Source organism: Canis lupus, chromosome 21 (assembly GCF_003254725.2).
Source record: "Canis lupus dingo isolate Sandy chromosome 21, ASM325472v2, whole genome shotgun sequence".
In the NCBI taxonomy this organism is placed as follows: Eukaryota; Metazoa; Chordata; class Mammalia; order Carnivora; family Canidae; genus Canis; species Canis lupus.
Window position 1 is genome coordinate 10541173 of NC_064263.1, and position 18824 is coordinate 10559996.

The 18824-nt window shown below is 39.2% G+C and overlaps 1 protein-coding gene across 1 annotated transcript; it reads right to left on the reverse strand.

The window, feature by feature from the left end:
• Positions 1-9071: 9071 nt before the first annotated feature.
• Positions 9072-17581, reverse strand: LOC112642037 (tripartite motif-containing protein 64-like). The gene is made up of 7 exons (XM_025419349.3): positions 17252-17581; positions 15212-15626; positions 14350-14445; positions 13449-13679; positions 12621-12643; positions 11174-11271; positions 9072-9784 (listed from the first exon to the last, which is right to left on the reverse strand). The coding sequence occupies exons 2-7, from the start codon at positions 15620-15622 to the stop codon at positions 9291-9293; spliced, it is 1353 nt and encodes a 450-aa protein (XP_025275134.1). The 5' UTR covers positions 15623-15626; positions 17252-17581; the 3' UTR covers positions 9072-9290.
• Between the last annotated feature and the right edge of the window lie 1243 nt (positions 17582-18824).

Here is an 18824-nt window from a genome sequence, read left to right on the forward strand (position 1 = left end):
CGTGAAGTCTCCCCCGGAAAACTCTTCTTCCCGGAGGGTGGGATTCCACGGGGGGCCCAAGAGGCCCCCATGAAGGGATATGAGAAGCCCCCGGGACTCGCGGGGGGGCGGGGAGAGCAGGTGCGGCCTGCGGAGCGCTCGGGGGAGCCCGGCGGCCGCAGCCGGTCCCCAGCCCCGGGAGGAGCTGCACGAGCAGCGCCGAGGAGCTGCAGCCCCAGGGCACGCCGGATCCGGGTCCTGCTCAAGAGGCCGGCGGGCTCCTGAAGAACATGCTGCCCACAGAGACCTGCCCTGTGCTAGGCGGAAACACGGGCATGAAGGGGGGCCCACCCCCAAGATCAGACCCACAGACCTGCAGTCCCTGTCCGCAGGGAGTCTGCAAGGGGGCTTGGACGGGAGTCCAGGCTCCAGGCTCCAGGCTCCAGGCTCCAGGCTCCAGGCTCCAGGCTCGACAGAATCCTCAGCGGCTACTGGGGGCAATTCTCATGCCTCACGGGCATCAGGAGAAAATGAAGCAGCCAAGGAAGGCAGGAGGTCCTCGGACCCCAGCAGTGGGGATGCTGATGACTATTGTCGGTCTGAGCACAGTGGCCCCAGCTCATCTTCCTCAGGCGACTCCTCTGATTCAGACTCAGACTCCAGCTGACTTTGGTGGGACAGACCCATTCCCAGCAAGAGTCCAGGGCATCCACGCCAAAGGCAAGGGCTCTTCTCCCTCACCCTGTCCATTTCCTTCCGTTTTGTGCATATTGAACTCTTAGATCTCCGTGAGTCTTACTCCTATCAAAAAATGACAAGAGTGAAGTGAAGACAGAAATATTCCTTAAAATAATTGTTTTTAGTAAGGGGAGCATGTTGCTGGCTGTGATGGATATGGACACTCTGTTTCCAGAGTATGGCAAAGAGCCCAAAACCCTTAATATCATCAATGCTTGTGACTTTTTTTTTTATTTTAGAGACTAATATAACTTCGTGATTTTGCTGCTCTAATTTTGCTCTTAAAACTTGGTTGACTAAGTGGAAAAATGTATTTTCTAAGAGTAGCCATGAGTTGATCATTGTCATTATATGACCAGTTTTCATTTTTCTATTTTTTCTACTTTTGTAAATGGTTCCTTTTTTCTGTGAATAAAATATTGAAAACAGAAAAGAACAATTTTTGTTTAATTTTTGAAAAACCTCATGATCATTTGAATGAATGCCGCCATAGAATCAAGAGATGATGATTTGGAGCGCTGCTGCTCCTGGTGGTGTCTGCATTTATTCCTGGCAGAAGCCTGAACCCCTTTCTGCTGCTCCGGGTACAAGTGAGTCTCGGCTTTGACTTCCAGGATAGATGGATAAATGGTTGAATGGATGGATACGTAGATAGCTAGAAGGTTGATAGATGATAGATTAGACAGACAGCTAGATAGATAGACAGACAGCTAGATATGTATATATATATATATATACATATATATATATACACATAGCTATATAGAAAGACACGGGCATAGAGGCGTACACTATTCTCTTCAGTTGGCCTTTCTGTGAATTCTTGTTTCAGTATCACATTGTTTTCATTATTTATTTTATTGGATGTTTGAAAATGTATTTAAGGCTAGTGTCTTCTGATTATACTCTTTTTTTCCTTGTGGATTCTTGGCTATTTCCATATTGTATTCTCATGAATATTTACATCATAGAAGTAGTTTATTGTTTTTATATGAAAACAATTAAAGTCTTAGATAACTAGATCTACCTTAGTGAATAATTATGAAGAGTTTTTTAGGTACATAAAATAGGTTTAGGTTTCGAAAATAAAGGCAATATTTTTCATTTTTATACCTTTAATTCCTTTCTCTTTCTGAATGTGTTGGGAATATCCAGAACAATGTTAAGCCATAGAGATATGTGCCTGTCTTGCTTCTATCATTCAAGCTAATAGGATTTGCAATGATTACAATTATGCTGACTATATACATTTGAAATAAACTATAACCTAATCAGATAATGCCTATTTACTTTTATTATTGTTCTTTCTAATCCATAATGTCTGGCGCTGTTTAAAAAAAATCACTTTTCTTCTGTATCAGGGTAATTTTTCTTTGGCTATATTAACACTGGTAACTGGGTTACCGAGTTAATGAATATTAAGCCCACATCATATTCTGGAAAGAAACCCACTTTTTAAAAAATACTTTATTTAAATTCAATTTAGTTAACATATACTGTATTATTAGTTAGCAGGGTTGAATTTAGTGATTCATGTGTTGCATATAACACCCAGTGCTCATCACTCAAGCGCCCTCCTTAATGCCCATTATTTCAATATCCTATCCCCCTCCCACCTCCCTCCTAGCAACCCTGAGTTTGTTCCTAGAGTTCAGTGTCTCTTAACAGTTTGCTCCCTCTCTATTTTCATTTTATTTTAAAGAAACCCACTTTTTTGTTTTTAAGATTTTGTTTTATTTACTCATGAGAGATAAAGAGCGAGAGAGAGAGAGGCAGAGACATAGCAGAGGGAGAAGCAGGCTCCATGTGGGGAACCTGACGTGGGACTCGACCCCGGGGATCCAGGATCACGCTGTGGGCTGCAGGGGGCGCTAAACCGCTGCGCCACCAGGGCTGCCCAACCCACTTCATGATACTGTATAAAAGATGACCCCAAAAAACAAAAACTAATAAACAAAAGGTGTCTAAAGTTTAGGCATACTTTCAGCCTTTTTTTTTCTTTTTTAAGATTTTATTTATTCACGAGAGACACTGAGAGAGAGAGAGAGAGGCAGAGACACAGGCAGAGGGAGAAGCAGGCTCCATGCAGGGAGCCTGACGTGGGACGCGATCCCGTGTCTCCAGGATGATGCCCTGGGCTGAAGGCGGCGCTAAACCCCTGAGCCACCTGGGCTGCCCTCTTTCAGCCTTTCTTATGAGATCTACACAAGCTTCTGGATATTTATTAACCTCGTTAACTCTTTTTCATGATTTAGAATGAATTCACTGTTTTTCTAGAGTAGTAATATCTGAGTGATGCCAGCAGGGTGAAGAAACAGCACTATTTTTTTAAATTTGAATTCAATTAATCAACATATAATGTATTATTAGTTTCAGAAGTAGAGGTCAGTGCTCAATACATCATGTGCCCTCCTTAATGCCCATCATCCAGGTACCCCATCCCCTCATCACCCTCCCCTCCAGCAACCTTCAGTTTGTTTCATATTATTAAGAGTCTCTTATGGTTTGTCTCCCTCTCTGATTTCATCTTGTTTTATTTTTCCGTTCCTTCCTCTATGCTTCTCTGTTTTGTTTCTTAAATTCCTTCCTCTATGCTTCTCTGTTTTGTTTCTTAAATTACACATATGAGTAAATCATATGAAATTGTCTTTCTCTGACTTATTTTGCTTAGTATGATAACTTCTAGTCCCATCCATGTCATTGCAAAATGTAAGATTTCATTTTTTGATAGCTGAGTAATTTCCAGAAAATTGAGTAAGCAGGAAGTGCTACAGTAGGTGATATTTTGTGTTTAAGAAGAGGATATATTTCATAGGTTATTAAAAAATAACACATATTTTGATGCATCTATTCTCCAAGACCTTACAACCTAACAGAGTAAATAGAACATATGGCAAGCAGTAAGTGAACAATATGAACATCAATGCTAAGAATTAGTAAAACACACAAGAAGTAGAGTTTAAAATGTGATTAAAAAAAAAAGATTTTGTTTATTTATTAGAGAGAGAGCATGAGCAGGGGAGGAGGGAAGGGCAGGAGTAGAGGGAGAGATAAAGCATAGGGGAGAGGGAGAAGCAGACCCCTGATGAGCAGGGAGCCTGATGTGGGGCTCAGTCCCAGGACCCTGGAACCATGACCTGAGCCGAAAGCAGACATTTCACTAACTGAGCCACCCAGGTGCCCCGAAAATACAATCTTAATAAAACTAGGGATATACAGTAAACTAATACCTTTAAGAATTGCAGCAGATATTGATGCTCACTGACAGGAATGTTTAAAGTAGCGGCATGTAGTGATCTTTTTAATTGAAATTTGGTACTCCTCAGATGAGTTCTGAAAACAAGACTTGCTTTAGAAGACCACTGTTGACGCTAAGGCCATGTCTCTCAGAACTTGGCCAGTACTTTCTGAACTATAATAGCTTACTGTGCTTCACACTGATCTCCTGAAAAAAATCTTCAAAGGATAATAAAAAGAAAAAAATGTAGTCTAAGAATGATCTATTTATATACTTTCCAATGACTAAAGTCTTTTTTTCTCTAAAGTTACTACTCACTTTTCTTCAGAAAGCATTAAAACTATTCATTGGTTTTGATTCCATGAGAAGTCTGCTCCCATCGATTAGATTGAAGAAGCATCAAGCAATTCTTGAAAATATCACTAAACACCTTCTGAATTAATACTACTTTTGAATGTTTGTACAATGCATGCTTAAAGCAGTGTTGTTCAAATTGTGGTTCCTAGCCTAGCAACATCAGCACCAAATAGGGATATAATAGAAAGGCTAAATTCTGGAGCTTCATTTAAAAATTCCTGAATCAGAACCCTTAGAATGAGACCCATGAATATCTGTTTAACAATTCCTTTAGAACAGATATTCTGACACTTGCTGCAGTTTGAGGATCATTAACCTAAAGCTTGGCTTCTCCTTAGATTACACACACACACACACACACACACACGGTCTTAATATACACACATACATTTATATAATGTCCCATCCAAAGGCCTCTGCTTTTCTCTGTTAATAATACTGAGAAAATAATCTCCTCTCAAACATGAGGATTTTATCATCTTGGAAATACTTTCTGGCTGAGTCATTCTGATGGAAATTCTTTGGTGGAAAGTCTGTCTTATATTTCTTAGAAATATATTTTCCTTCTGTCACTACCTCTACTTCTTGGGGAAAAATATCTCTTCCTTTGTGCATTGGTCTTTTCCTTGTAGACTAAAGGTCCATTGTTAGCTACGAAGACCACAGAGGCAAAATGCCTGACTCATCACATCAAGCCAAGTATTTATGCGGCATCAGTAGTGATACTGAATTTGATTGCTTAGTTAAGGTACTCTTTGCCAGATTTCTTCCTGTTGTTACTAATTCTCCCCTTCCCTAATTTGTTCTTTACAATTAAGTTACTAAATCCAGACCAGACTTTCATAGGATTTCCAATAACTGAAATTATAAAAAAATGCTTTAGTGAATATCACGTGCTTCCTTGTGCTCTTTAGTGTTTAATAAAAGTAGTTGAAAAGGAATGGAGAGTTACTTCACAGGATAGATACTAAATTGTCTACTAAAATAGCATACCAGTTTGTGGAAATTCTCTTTATTTTATAATGTAGTTAACCCTAAATATTATCAGCATTTTTATTATTTAAATTTAATACCTAAACATTTTATTTATCAAACTAATGGGAAAATGGAAATACCATAAGTGCCTAATAACGCATTCTCCTCCCATTACTTGTGTGGTATGGATTCACTTGGGATTCTTCATTTATGAATTCTCATCATATTTGCCTATTTTTTCTAATAGGTAATTAGTCTTTATCTATTGATTTGCATTATGTTATTTTCTATGTACTTTTATTTGCCCACTGTTTTGCAAATATTTTTCTTTGACTATGAAGGCTTGTATATTACAAAACATACAGAAAATTGAAAATTGTTGACATACTCAAAAAAATAATTCCTGACAAGGAAGGAATTTCGGTAAAAGGGTTATGAGATGGAGCCCCATGTCGAACTCTGCACTCAGAGGGGAGTCTGCTTGAAGATTCTTTCCCTCTGCCCCTCCTCCTTCTCTCTCTCTCTTTCAAATAAATAAATCTTTTAAAAAAAATTTCTTAGAGTCTGCTTGTAATTGTCTCTCTCTTTTCTAGAATTATAGGAATAAGACAACAAGCTCTGCCTGATATAGCAGGTCTGGGCATGAGTAGCAGCACCAACTCATCTGTTAATTGTGAAGATACAATTACAGTTATAAAGAAAAAAGGCTAACTTCCAGTTATGGAATGAATAAGTCATGGAGATAAAAAGTACAGCACAGGGAATACAGCCAGTGATACCGTACAAAGGTCATATAGGTACTGATGGTACCTATATGGTACCAAGCTACCCTTGTGGTAAGCACAGCCTAATGCAGGGAGTTTTTGAATCACTATGTTGCACATCTGAAACTAATATAACGTATGTGTTAACTACATTAAAAAAGAGAGAAAAGGCTTCATCTCACTTTTTTTTTTAAGATTTTATTTATTTATTCATGAGAGGCACAGGGAGCGAGAGAGAGGCAGAGACACAGGCAGAGGGAGAAGCAGGCTCCATGCAGGGAGCCCGATGCGGGACTCCATCCCAGGTCTCCAGGATCAGGCTCTGGGCCAAAGGCGGCACTAAACCACTGGGCCACCGGGGCTGCTCTACATCTCACTTTTTAAGAAAGCCTCCCAAATAAGATGTTTTGTTAGGATTCTCTTAAATCAGCAAAAACAATCTGATCTCTGTCCCAATCCTCGCTGGTTTTTGTCTAGAATGCAAGAACAAAATTACCTTTCTACAGGTCTCCTAAATCCAGCACAGAAATAAAGAAAGTGGTAGTCAAGGCTATGTGTCTCAACTTCATAAGATCATTTTCTTTCCACATTCTCTTCCATGTCAATTTTTACTTTTTGTTTTATGAAATAATAAAAATTCTAGCTATATAAAAATGTGGCCACGTAAAGAAATAAATATCTTATTTTTGCAGATGAGAAACCAAGGAAGTCCCAGATTTTAAGTATAATAATTGCGATGTTTTGTAGTGGCTTCACCTTGATTTCATTTCAATTATAAGTTCTAGGTTATATTGATTCTAATATAAGTATTCAAACCTGAAAGGTGGAGGGAGTGAATGTGATAAATATGTCAGGAGTACCAAGTATAAGATACTTGTGATGTGGTGGCTGAGAAAATTTCCAAATAGAAACACAAACTCTCCCTGTCTTCAAAAATGATACGCAAATGCTGAATGTCTTTAAAGTAGCCAATTCTCAGCCTGGGTGGCTCAGCGGTTTAGCGCCGCCTTCAGCGCAGGGCCTGATCCTGGAGACCTGGGATCGAGTCTCACATCAGGCTCCCTGCTTCTCCCTCTGCCTCTGCCTCGCTCTCTCTCTCTCATGAATAAATAAATACAATATTTTTAAAAAATAAAAGTAAAGTAGCCAATTCTGCCTGTATGTACAAGGAAATCTAAGGTAAGTAAGAAGAATGCTAAGTTTCTTTGAAAAGGAAGAAAAATTAAGATTACCAAACTTAGGATACATTTGCTGTTACTCAGTAAAACTTTAGCATTTGATTAAAAAAACTCAGGAACCACAGGGAAGAATAGAAGAGGAGGCTAGACTCAAGCTCCAGCAGGTAACATTATACAATTTGAGATCACTTGGAAAGAGGCATCGAGTCAGAAAGCAGCTAGCAATAACGGTTCTCTCTACTCATCAATGCAGTGCTACATGAAATACAGAAGAGAGAAAGCTAACTTAGAGAATCAGTGTGCTAGACTGAAAGAACAATGGAACATTTCTGATAACTATTTTCAAAATCTGGAGAATCACTTCTGTCTTAGTCATCCATTTAGGGGTGTAAAGATAAGTAAGATGCTCCGGCTACATAGCTCTCAGTTAGCCAGGCTTAGAATAGATAAACGCTTGGCACTTTGACAATGGTGAAAAGCAGAGTATTCCTCTTGAACACTGAGACCTGGTCTAAACTTGAACAACACCCTCTTTTGTTGAGGCTCCCTGTTTCTTTTTTCTTTTTTTTTTTATTAAAAATTTCTATTTATTTATGATAGTCACACAGAGAGAGAGAGAGAGAGAGAGGCAGAGACGCAGGCAGAGGGAGAAGCAGGCTCCATGCACCGGGAGCCCGACGTGGGACTCGATCCCGGGTCTCCAGGATCGCGCCCTGGGCCAAAGGCAGGCGCCAAACCGCTGCGCCACCCAGGGATCCCGAGGCTCCCTGTTTCTCACTGATCACAACCTCTTGGGATTTCTTCTACTGTGCCAGTCATTTCATTTTTCTCTTTTGAAACAATGAAAATAAATCTCCTTTGTGCTCTGTATTCAGAATTCTCGGATATTTTTTGTAGCTTAATGTGCTATATGGCTAATTGTGAATCAATAGGAAGGGAACAGAAGTGCTGTGGAAAACACCAGCTCATTTCCTTAAAGTCAGATCACTTTGCCCCAGATATTTTTTGCAGCTTTCCTGCTGGATGGGACATGGCAGCAAACTGGAATTTTACAGACACATAGATAATAGATCGTTGTTGAACGAGTATGTCAGTTTTCCTCTTGACCACCTCTCTCATATTTGGGCAGCCATGCAAGAGGAACACATCTGTGAACTCATTGAAATTTGAAGGTTCTTGTTAGATCAGATTACCCCATCCCCTAACTGGTCCTAAGTGAGGCTTTCACTTGCACTCCTGGTCTGTGGAGTCAGAAGGACTTCCTTAAAAAGCCCTTGTTTCAGCCCAGATGTGATGAGTGACTAGGGGTTAGAGAAATGATAATTGCAGATACTTGAATCTATTCAACTAGGTCAGACTTAAAGAGAAAACTAATAAGCACCACTTCTTTTGCTTACTAAACTGAGATGCATACCACTGCATTTCTTCTACTCCAATCTGGTTCAAATATACAAATAAAACACATTGCTCACAATGCAGAGGAGCCTTGGAAACACTATGCTAAGTGAGAGAAACCAAATACAAAGAGTCACACATTCTGTGATTCAATTTGCATGAAGTATATATAATAGACAAAAATCCATAAAAACTCTAAAGAGAGTTGAGGGTTGAGGAAGAATGAGGGGGTGTGATCAGGGAGTAAGTATTAATGGGTTCTTGTTTCTTTTGGAAGTGATGGAAATGTCCTGGGAGTAAAATAGTTATGATAGTTGAACAATTCTTTAGACATTACCAAAAACCACTAAATTATGTACTTTAAAGGAATGACTTTAATGGTATGCAGATTTCATCTCACTAAAACTGTTAATAAAGAAGAAAAGGCATTGACTCTATTCCAGAAAATGCTCCAAAAAATATAAACAACTTTATTAAAAGAAAATTTAATAAACAAATGTATACATTCAACATGGTTATGCCATTTTACAAACATATAACAGTTCTGTCTCTTAAGTCACAGCGTGCTCCAAGATGGTATTCTCTTGTTACCTCCTGTGAAAAAGTTTCAGGACAGGAAGTCCCTCAGACATGGGAATTCATCAAATGCTGATGAAACTTGATTTTTCAGGGGGCACCAAAGCAAAGGAAAGGCTTCAGAGGGAAAGAGAAGGGGGAAGGAGGGAAACTATATATGAGGGAACCTTTGGAAACATCATAGAAGCTCACAGTTCCATTGTCGTAATCCAGAAACACTCCAATCCGACCCAGAGGCCTTTTCACAAACTGGATTAGGGTTGGGGAGTTGGTGGAAAGACTATAACGATTGTTTATCTTCAGAGAAAACAGAAGAAATGCTTCTTCAGGGTGAAAAACAGCATCAGCATCGCTGGTAGAGGAATCTTTACAGACTCCCAGGATCCAGCTTGGTGAGTATGTGAGGTCCACCTCCCAGTAATGCCTACCACAGGTGAAGACCTGAGGTCCTGGGGCTGCACAGCTCTCAGTACCCTGGGGCTCTCCAGATATGTCTCGTTGGGTGACTCCAGGCAATGTACTTCCAGGCTCCTTAGAAAAGCGCATGTACTGATTGGTGGCTTCCTGAATCAGAACATTATCCACTGCGGAGAGGCAAAACTGAGGTCAGCAAATGGGATTTCCATGTCCTGAGGGCCAGGGGCTCCCTACCCGCCAACTACACCCTTCATTATCCCTCCTCCAGGGAAACACAAAACAGAGTAAAGAGAGTTCAGACTCTGAACTGTCTATGAAGAACAAGAGTTGTTACTACCTCTCTATCTCTAGCACACAGAAACCCTTCAATCATACAGAAAAAGGAAAGCATCCAGACATATCGTGAACTGGGAAGCAGTCACTGACTGTCAATCTGGATAATTTATTTCAGGACACACCTAGGTTTCTTTCTTTTACTTTACTTTTTTCTTTATTTTAGAAAAACTCTTCTTGTGTTTTTTGTCTTTAATACTATTTAATAAATAGCACTTAGCTATTATGTGGGTCTTCCCTGGGATATAACTAGTACCTGTTACATTTTTCAAATGTCAAAAATTTGATAGAAATCCACATATGCAAAATTTAGAACTTCTGAAAAGAATGTTCTGGTTTTACATTATCTGTTCACACCCCAGATTCAGTGGAATCCCAGTATCAGTTCTCTGCTGTCTAGACTTGCTCTCTACTGTAGGCCTACTATGGTTGAGCCCTGTTCACATATCCCTTGCCTTTTCAGTGGTTTTGAGATTGATCTAATAACATTAAAATTATTCTGCCAATGGCAATTTTGGTCTTTCTCCATCAAAACTTTCTGAGTTTATAAGTAATAACTGTTCTTTGAACAATGCATGATAAATGCACTCAAATATGAAACAATTTAACAACCACCAATGCCACACCCAAAACTTTCAAGAGTAGAATAAACCAAATAAATATACAAATATTGTTTGCTACTCTGAGAACTAAATATTCTATCTCTTCCTAACCACATGACCAACCTGATTGCTTTTCTCTTGCCCTATTTCTGTCAGGTGTAACTAAAAATATATGTCATGCTTTGCATTTTTGGCAAAGTATAAGTTGGAAAATTTAGTCTTGGTCATTTTTTTTTTTAAGATTTTATTTACTTATATATGACAGACACAGAAAGAGAGAGAGGCAGAGACAAAGGCAGAGGGAGAAGCAGGCTCCATGCAGGGAGCCTGACGTGGGACTTGATCCTGGGACTCCAGGATCACACCCTGGGCTGAAGGTGGCGCTAAACTGCTGGGCCACTGGGGCTGCCCTAGTCTTGGTCATTGTAATATGACTATTTTTTTTTATATTGTAATATGACTATTAAGAGAAAAGAGATAATAATTTTGGAAAGTCATATATTACCTTCATATCAGGAAAAAATAATTTATTTTTAGGAAAAAATAAAATTAAAAGGGAAGTAGGCTCATTTCCAAGAACCAAGGATATGGAGGCCTGATTGCCAAAGCGCTGTCTCTTACCTCTGAAGTTGTTCAGTATATCTAGGATTCCCGTGATGCTCTGTGGAGTGAGCTCTGGGTTCACTGGCTGAGGCTTTTGTACCTCCACCAATTCAGTCCTGTATAGAATGACATCAGTTATATTTCCGAGCCAAAGGTCAATCACACAACCATTAAAAAAATTCAGTTTTTATTCAAGGAGTTTTCTTTTTTATTATTATTATTATTATTTTAATTTTTATTTATTTATGATAGTCACAGAGAGAGAGAGAGAGAGAGGCAGAGACATAGGCAGAGGGAGAAGCAGGCTCCATGCACCGGGAGCCCGACGTGGGATTCGACCCCGGGTCTCCAGGATCCCGCCCTGGGCCAAAGGCAGGCGCTAAACCACTGCGCCACCCAGGGATCCCTATTCAAGGAGTTTTCATCAGAATTCTCTCATTTTAGTTAATTGGGTATACATTATATTCTACACCCTTGGGGATATAAGAAATGTGACTGTTTTTCTAAATTTCAATTCTATTGAATTCTTCCAACTTCCCCATTCTTCTCAGATATTATTCCATTTCTAAAATCACTGAGAATCATCCCTTCCCTTCCCTTTGCTCCAACCTCAGGTAAAGAAAAGATCCTTGGGGTCTTACAGAGAGCAGCATGTTCAGCTCAAGCCTTTGGGATTGCAGTGTGCAAGTAGTCGCCAATGATATATTCAGGAAAGCCCACTGAATCATGCAGCTTTACTCTTTTCTATCCAGCAAGAGATTCTAATTCCAGCCTGACAGCCTGGTCCTGAGGGCCTGAACCCCCAGTGAGCACCAGGAAGCCATCCCCTCTGAGGCTTTGCCTATCTCATAGATGTCCTGTTTCTACTGCTGGGAACAAAATCATGACCCTTTCCCTATTCTTAGGGAATCTCCCTCTTTCCTGTCTTTTTCACATCCAAGTCTCTAGGGTAGGGACCTCTTCTGTGACATCTTAGAAAGATTCCTTCAGCAAGATTTCTTGTGATGAGGCTGGAGAGGATGGGGGAAAGGGGAGTGGATGGAACAAACCCCAGAATATCATGTGGTTTTTAAGTATATTTGAATCCAGCCACGTAAGAAGAAAACTTCTGAGACCAAGGTCTTCGGGCTTCTTTTAAAACACATAGAAAGTAGGAGTGCCTGGGGTAGCATAGTTGGTTAAGTGTCTGACTCCTGATTTCCACTCAGGTCATGATCTCAGGGTCCCAGTTTCCAGCCCCAAGGCAGGCTCCATGCTCAGCAGGAAGTCTACTTAAGATTCTCTCTCCCTCTGCCCCATCCCCTGCTCTCTCTCTCTCTCTCTAAAATAAATAAATCTTTCTAAAAAACTACAACAACAAACAGAAAGTAGCCACAAAGAATGATGTTAAGAGGTCAAAACATGTACATCCACTTTATCAACAAAAGACTTCATCAGCAATCAGAATTTATTAGGGCAAACTCACCTTTGCAATACATTTCCCAAGTCCTGCAAGGAAAAAAAAAAAAGTAACATTAATCATGAGGGTTTTATTCTTTTGTATCTTCTCTAGTATTTTTGTTCGTTTAAATAATGTATTTTTCCCTTATTCTCCTCTAAAGAACAATCAGAAACTACCTTCATAATAGAACCTACACTAGAGCATGACAGGCTTCCTCAGGATGTATTAAGGAAGGAGGGAGGTTAGGAAGGTAGGTTTGGAGGTTAGGGATGTGTAGTGATGCATTATGATTTAGGTTTTCACTTCACTCATTGCCCATCGTATTCCTAAGAAGAAATCTGACATTTATGATAACAATGAAAGCAAAACAGAGAACTTAGATATAAAAAAAAATTGTAGAGTACATTGAAATTGATTACCAAATTCTACAATTCTTGCTTAAGCAAAAGATAAAATCTCAGTATCTTCGGCAAGTTACTTCTGGGGCGGAGGGCGGGGGTAGAACAGAGAGTGACACTGGATTAGGAAACATAAATGGAGGATTACTGCAACAAAGCTGACCTTCCTTTGCTTACAGGTTTTTTTTCTGATTTTGGATAGTTTATCTGCGTGGTTAGTACTCCTGATTACACAGCGATAATTTTATCCTAGGCGTTACTAAAAGATGAGCAAAAAATCTCCCGAAGATTACCAGGATATGAGGAAATAAATGGTTGGAGAAACAATGATGCAAGTCAATGAGCATTATCACTTAGCTGAGAGTAACGGTATATGTGGGCAACATTTTCAATGTCAAGGCAACATTGCCCAAAAAAGCATTCCTGCCTCTGAGGATGGACTCTCCCTTCTCACCTGGAGTAGCTCCATGTCAGGCTTGTGGCACATGTCAGTCAGCTCTCTGTACATCTCTTTCAGGCTCTCTTTCTGTTGGGTCATTCTGAATTCACTTTCCTTGAGTTGTCGGAAAATCTCCTTTGCTTCTTTCGCCACTGTCTCCAGATGGAGTTGTTCTTCCTCATGGAGAAATAGATGAATCTTCTGATATTCTGCTTTGATCATCACCTTCCTTAAGGCCACATAGTCCTGAAGAGATAGTAGATGTAAAGGGTTACATATCCTCACTCTCAACAGAGAGTACTATTTCCTTAGTGTCATCAAGAAAGTGCTTGACAAACTTTGTGCCTCACATCTCCAAGTGTCTTGGATATTTGCTGGTCCTTTCTGACCACCCTGTCTCTATGTTCTTAGACTCCTTTCCTGTTTGAATCAAGCCCTCTAAGGAGTCCCAGTATCTGTCTCTCTGTGATGCTCTGTTAATTATTTCCTTTCTTCCTGGAACCTCTTTTTTTCTTTTGTTCTTTTGCCTGATTTTTCTAAAAATTTAAAAATATTTTTGTATATACCATATTTTATAGATTTTTAAATGATTCTCTACCTTTCCTCTAGGTACTATCCTATTGCTCTCCTCTGTTTCACATCAAATGTATGATGATGTTTTCTTAAACTCAGTGTCTGAAAAGGTCCATCCAAACTTTCAAGGTTGGACCTATCATAGCCTAGTTAACTCATATGCTAGCATTCTTGGCACCAGCTTTTATTGGCCTGTATATTTGTGATTACTGATATATCATTTGAAACTACTACTTTTTCCTGGAAAAAAAAACATTATCTTTATTTTGTAACTTAAATTAAGCTAAAAGTCTCAACTAGCATTATATCAATCTGCATAAGAACAGAACATTTTCATTCTTACCTCAAATGACTCTATTTTGCTAACTTCTTGATTCAGATTGTTTTGCATTTCCTGAGTCATATTCCATAAAGAGCCCATTCTCTTCAGAAGTTTCTCCTGCAAGATAACCGTGAGCTTTAACAACACAGAAAATGATATTATAGATCTCATTTCCTTACCTATGGGAAAAGGTAGTGGCTGAGAAAACTGTAATCTTGAGTTACCATGGAGTGGTCAGATTTCTTTCCATTAATCTAATTTGATTCCAACATTTGGGAAATCAGAGATGACAAACATAGTAGAGATTTGCGGGCACTCTGTAGATAATATAATCCATTTCCTGATAAATTAGTGCTCAGAATTTTATATAACCTGACTATGAAGGAATCAAGCTTGCATCAGAAGCCACTGTTCCTGGTACTGGCCACCTGCTCCACAATGGCATCACCTGCACATATTTGGACAATGTTTCTAAGGACATGCTTGAGGCTACTTGCTAGAGGCTCAACATAGTTATGATTATAACATCAAAATTGGTCAACAGCAGGGTGTCTGGGTGGCTCAGTCTGTTAAGCTTCTGCCTTCAGCTCAGGTTGTGATTCCAGGAACTTGAGATCGAGCCCCATGTTGGGCTTTCTGCTCAGGGGGAGCCTGCTTTTCCCTTTCCTCCTCACTTATACTCTCTCTTTCTCAAATAAATAAATAAAATATTTTAAAAATTGGTCAACAGCATTGAAAGGACGCATGTACATCTTGGTGTTTCTATTGAAAAATCACCTTCTCTGCCATTTCCACTCACATCAACTTCCTCATCACTTTCTTCATCTTTCTCTCAGATTTAGAAGCCTAGAAGATTCCAAATTGCTTTAGAGGCTTCACTTACCCTGTGTTCCTCAGCAGCCCACTGTACTGAACAGTGGCTATGAGCCACGTGTTCTGGTGATTCAGAGCAGGACACGCAGAGCAGGCGCTTGTCAGCCTCACAGAAGAGCCCCTTTGATTCTTTGTGCACCACACAGATCTGCTCCACGAAGCTGTTGACATGGTAAGCTCTGGCATGTCTGGCAAGGGAAGCCAGCTTCTTGAGTGTAATATTCGTTTTGAAATCTGACTTCTGTGAAATTCCCCTGCATTCAGGGCAATACATTGGGGTTTGGGCTTCCTCCCAGCAGAGGCGCAGGCAGGGACTGCAAAAGCTGTGCCCACAGTCAATGGTGACAGGATCCAAGTAGTAGTTCATACAGATGGAGCAGATGAGTTCATTCTGAAAGGCTTGCAAGGTGTCCAAATCCATGTTTCTGTAAATTAAAAAAAAAAAAAAAAAACAGAAGAAAAAGAGAAAGTCATTCTTCTGCCCCAATAAGGAAAAGAAAAAAGCCTATTTAGACTAAAGCTTGTCTGCTTGAACTCTATCTAATTACCTACCAATTTAACCCCAATACAAATGAGGCATGGTAAGTATAGAAGCTTAGGCTGATGCTGTGAAACAAATGAGAAAATGGGACAAGAGCATCTTCACCATCCTTTTTGTTTCAAATAGACCATGTTCTCAATCAGATTTAAACTACATGGACAAACTTAAAGATTGGGGAGAGAGTCAAAGTTAGGATGATTTCAGAATTACATTTCTTAGCTGATCAGTCCAGAAGCACATATAAAATCTCAAGCTCTCCCTCTAGCTCCATAAGGCCACAACTTCAACACACACACACACACACACACACACACACACACACACACACGGAATTTATCTTTATGTTAATAGCCTCTATGCATCCTGTCTCCAAACTGACAAGTGCTCTCTTCTAAAGATAAATAAAATTTATTAATTTAAATTTGTTTAACTTGATCAGTGTTAACTTCACCTTTGACTTCTGAAACTATAGTCAGTTGAATTTATGCTTCTAACTTTAATAACAAAACTCTTCCTTTCAGGAAATAAAGTATAAAAATTGTCTTTTGTCTCTAGTTCAGGAAATAATTTTTCCTAGAGTCAATTCAGATCCTCGGAGCATCTTCATATCTTGAACTGGTGAATGTTCAAGCTACAGTGCTAATTAGCAACAACTAATCTTTTTTTTTTTTTTTTCAAACAAAAAAGAAAATAAGCACTGGGATTTCCTTACTGCACTGAATACAGAGATGCAGTCAAATGAAGCATGATCAATTCATCTTTTTCATATTTCCCTGTGGTGACCAACGCCACTTCTTGGGAGTCCTTACCGGTTTGTTGGCTCTATTTTGAACACTTTTCAAATAGTTTGCAAACTGAAGGGGGAGGGATAGTAAATAGACTTTTACAACAAGTTTTCTAATTCATTCAGCACACTAAACTTAGGTTGATGGGTGTAGAGACTATTACATGCATACATTATGTTGAATATTTCGGGGACTTTATGGGTTTCATAACTGCATAAAAACTGCAGAAATCTCATGGTGCCAAGGTGGCTCAGTCAGTTAAGCCTCCACAACTATTGATTTTGGCTCAAGTCATGGTCTCAGAATCTTAGGATCAAGCCCCCATCAAGCTACACACTCAGCATGGGGTTTGCTCATCCATCTCACTCTGCTTCTCCTCCTGCTTTCTCTCATTCTTTCTCTCTTTCAAATAACTAACTAACTAACTAAATAAATAAATAAATAAATAAAATCTTTTTTAAAAATCTGCAGAAATGTCTAGGACCTAAAAAATTTTTTAGCAACACAAAATGTAATAGAATAAAAAACAATCAACTCAATATAACAAATATTAGTATATTAAAAATGCTCTAATTACAGATATTTTAAATATTGACGCCATTTTAAATAACTAGGAAAACTATTTCTTTGCTGGGACAAGACCCAAGCAAGACACAGCTAAATTGAAAGTATTTGTATAAGAGAAAGTAGGTATGAAGATATTCACTGTAAATTCCATACTCACTGGCCTGTGTGAAAGGTTTGGAAGGTTTGGAAGGTCTGTCGATCTCAGGGGTCAGTAGGGACTCTGCTCTCCAAAGCCTGGCAGCTGCAAGTTCAGTCTATCCCAGGGAAGAAGTCCTCCCTGGATGAATGCGCTTTTTATATGATGAGGCTTGCCTAAGGTCACACCTACTTCTTGAGATTGGCTGTTGTCTTCAAAAAGAAGCGGAAGTGGCTGATTAGGTTAAGTGGGAAGGTATTAAAATGGCTACTTAGAGTTTATAGAGAACAACACGTGAGCGCTAATGTCCTCACGATCTGGACTTGCTTTGGGAGATGATGGAAGAAGTTGACTTCACACAGGTCATTCAAAAAGACACTTTAACTGAAGCAATTGCTTCATTAAGTGATTTTTTACTCAACAAGCTTTAAACTCACAATTTTTAAAATTTGTTTTCTTACTCTTTATTTATATTTTAAAATATTTTATTTATCTAAGAGAGAGAGAGAGAGAGCAAGAGTCGAGGGAGGGGGAGGGGGGAGAGAGAGAAGCAGACTCCCTACTGAGCAGGGACCCCCCTCCCCCATTTATGAAGTGGGGCTTGATTCCAGGACCCAGGATCATGGCCTGAGCCTCAGGCAGACATTTAACCGATTGAACCACCCAGGTTCCCTGTTACTCTCCTTTTTAAATTTATAATTGCTAGTTAAGCTCTAACTATTGTTTATCTGAGTATGTCAAGACAATAAACATTAAATGGAAAAGCCCACATATCTATATTGTGCGACTTTCTCATAAAAAATAAAAAGCTCAGTTGGTTAAGTGTCTGACTCTCATATCAGCTCAGGTCATGATCTCAGGGTCATAGGATCAAGCCCTGCAGGACTCTACACTAAGTACCGAGTTGGCTTGGGATTCCTTCTCTCTCTCTCTTCCTCTTCCCCCACTCATGCATGCACCCTTGTCTCTCTAAAATAAATAAAATCTTTAAAAAAGTAAAATAAAAGAATGAAAAAGTGCATCTAGGCACTTAATTGGGTTTTAAATAATTGTATATATAACTCTGCTAGTTTTATATAGTTGTATATATACATTAGCTAGTTTTTCTTACCGTCAATATTTGATGACTATTTTGAAATGACTGGTTCATGTAAAAATAAAATCTATTGGGGATCCTGGGTGGCTCAGCGGTTTTGCGCCTGCCTTCTGCCCAGGGTGTGATTCTGGAGTCCTGGGATTGGGTCCCACATCGGGCTTCCCGCATGGAGCCTGCTTCTCCCTCTGCCTCTCTCTCTCTCTCCCTCTCTTTCTCTCTCTCTCTCTCTCTCTCTGTGTGTGTCTCATGAATAAGTAAATAAAATCTTAAAAAATAAAATAAAATCTATTTTGCAGATTCTTGTATCTTGGCAAATAATTTTAAACCAGATTCTTTATATATATGAGATATATGTCCATGTATGTGCTTGTATTATATTATATGTGATAATACTTATCTACACAAAAATTATGTGCACAATTATCTTTAATGAAATGCACACAGAAAATTATTTTTAATCAAAGTATAATTGACATATAACATTATATTAGTTCCAAG

What these genes read in the sequence shown, in the direction of transcription:
- LOC112642037 (XM_025419349.3), bottom strand. Translation starts at nt 15,622, where the DNA reads ATGGATTTGGACACCTTGCAAGCCTTTCAGAATGAACTCATCTGCTCC. An exon ending in GCAAAATAGAGTCATTTGAG is followed by an intron (nt 13,680 to 14,349) that starts GTAAGAATGAAA and finishes CTATCTCTTCAG; the next exon opens with GACTATGTGGCCTTAAGGAA. An exon ending in TATACTGAACAACTTCAGAG is followed by an intron (nt 9,785 to 11,173) that starts GTAAGAGACAGC and finishes GCCTCTCCGCAG; the next exon opens with TGGATAATGTTCTGATTCAG.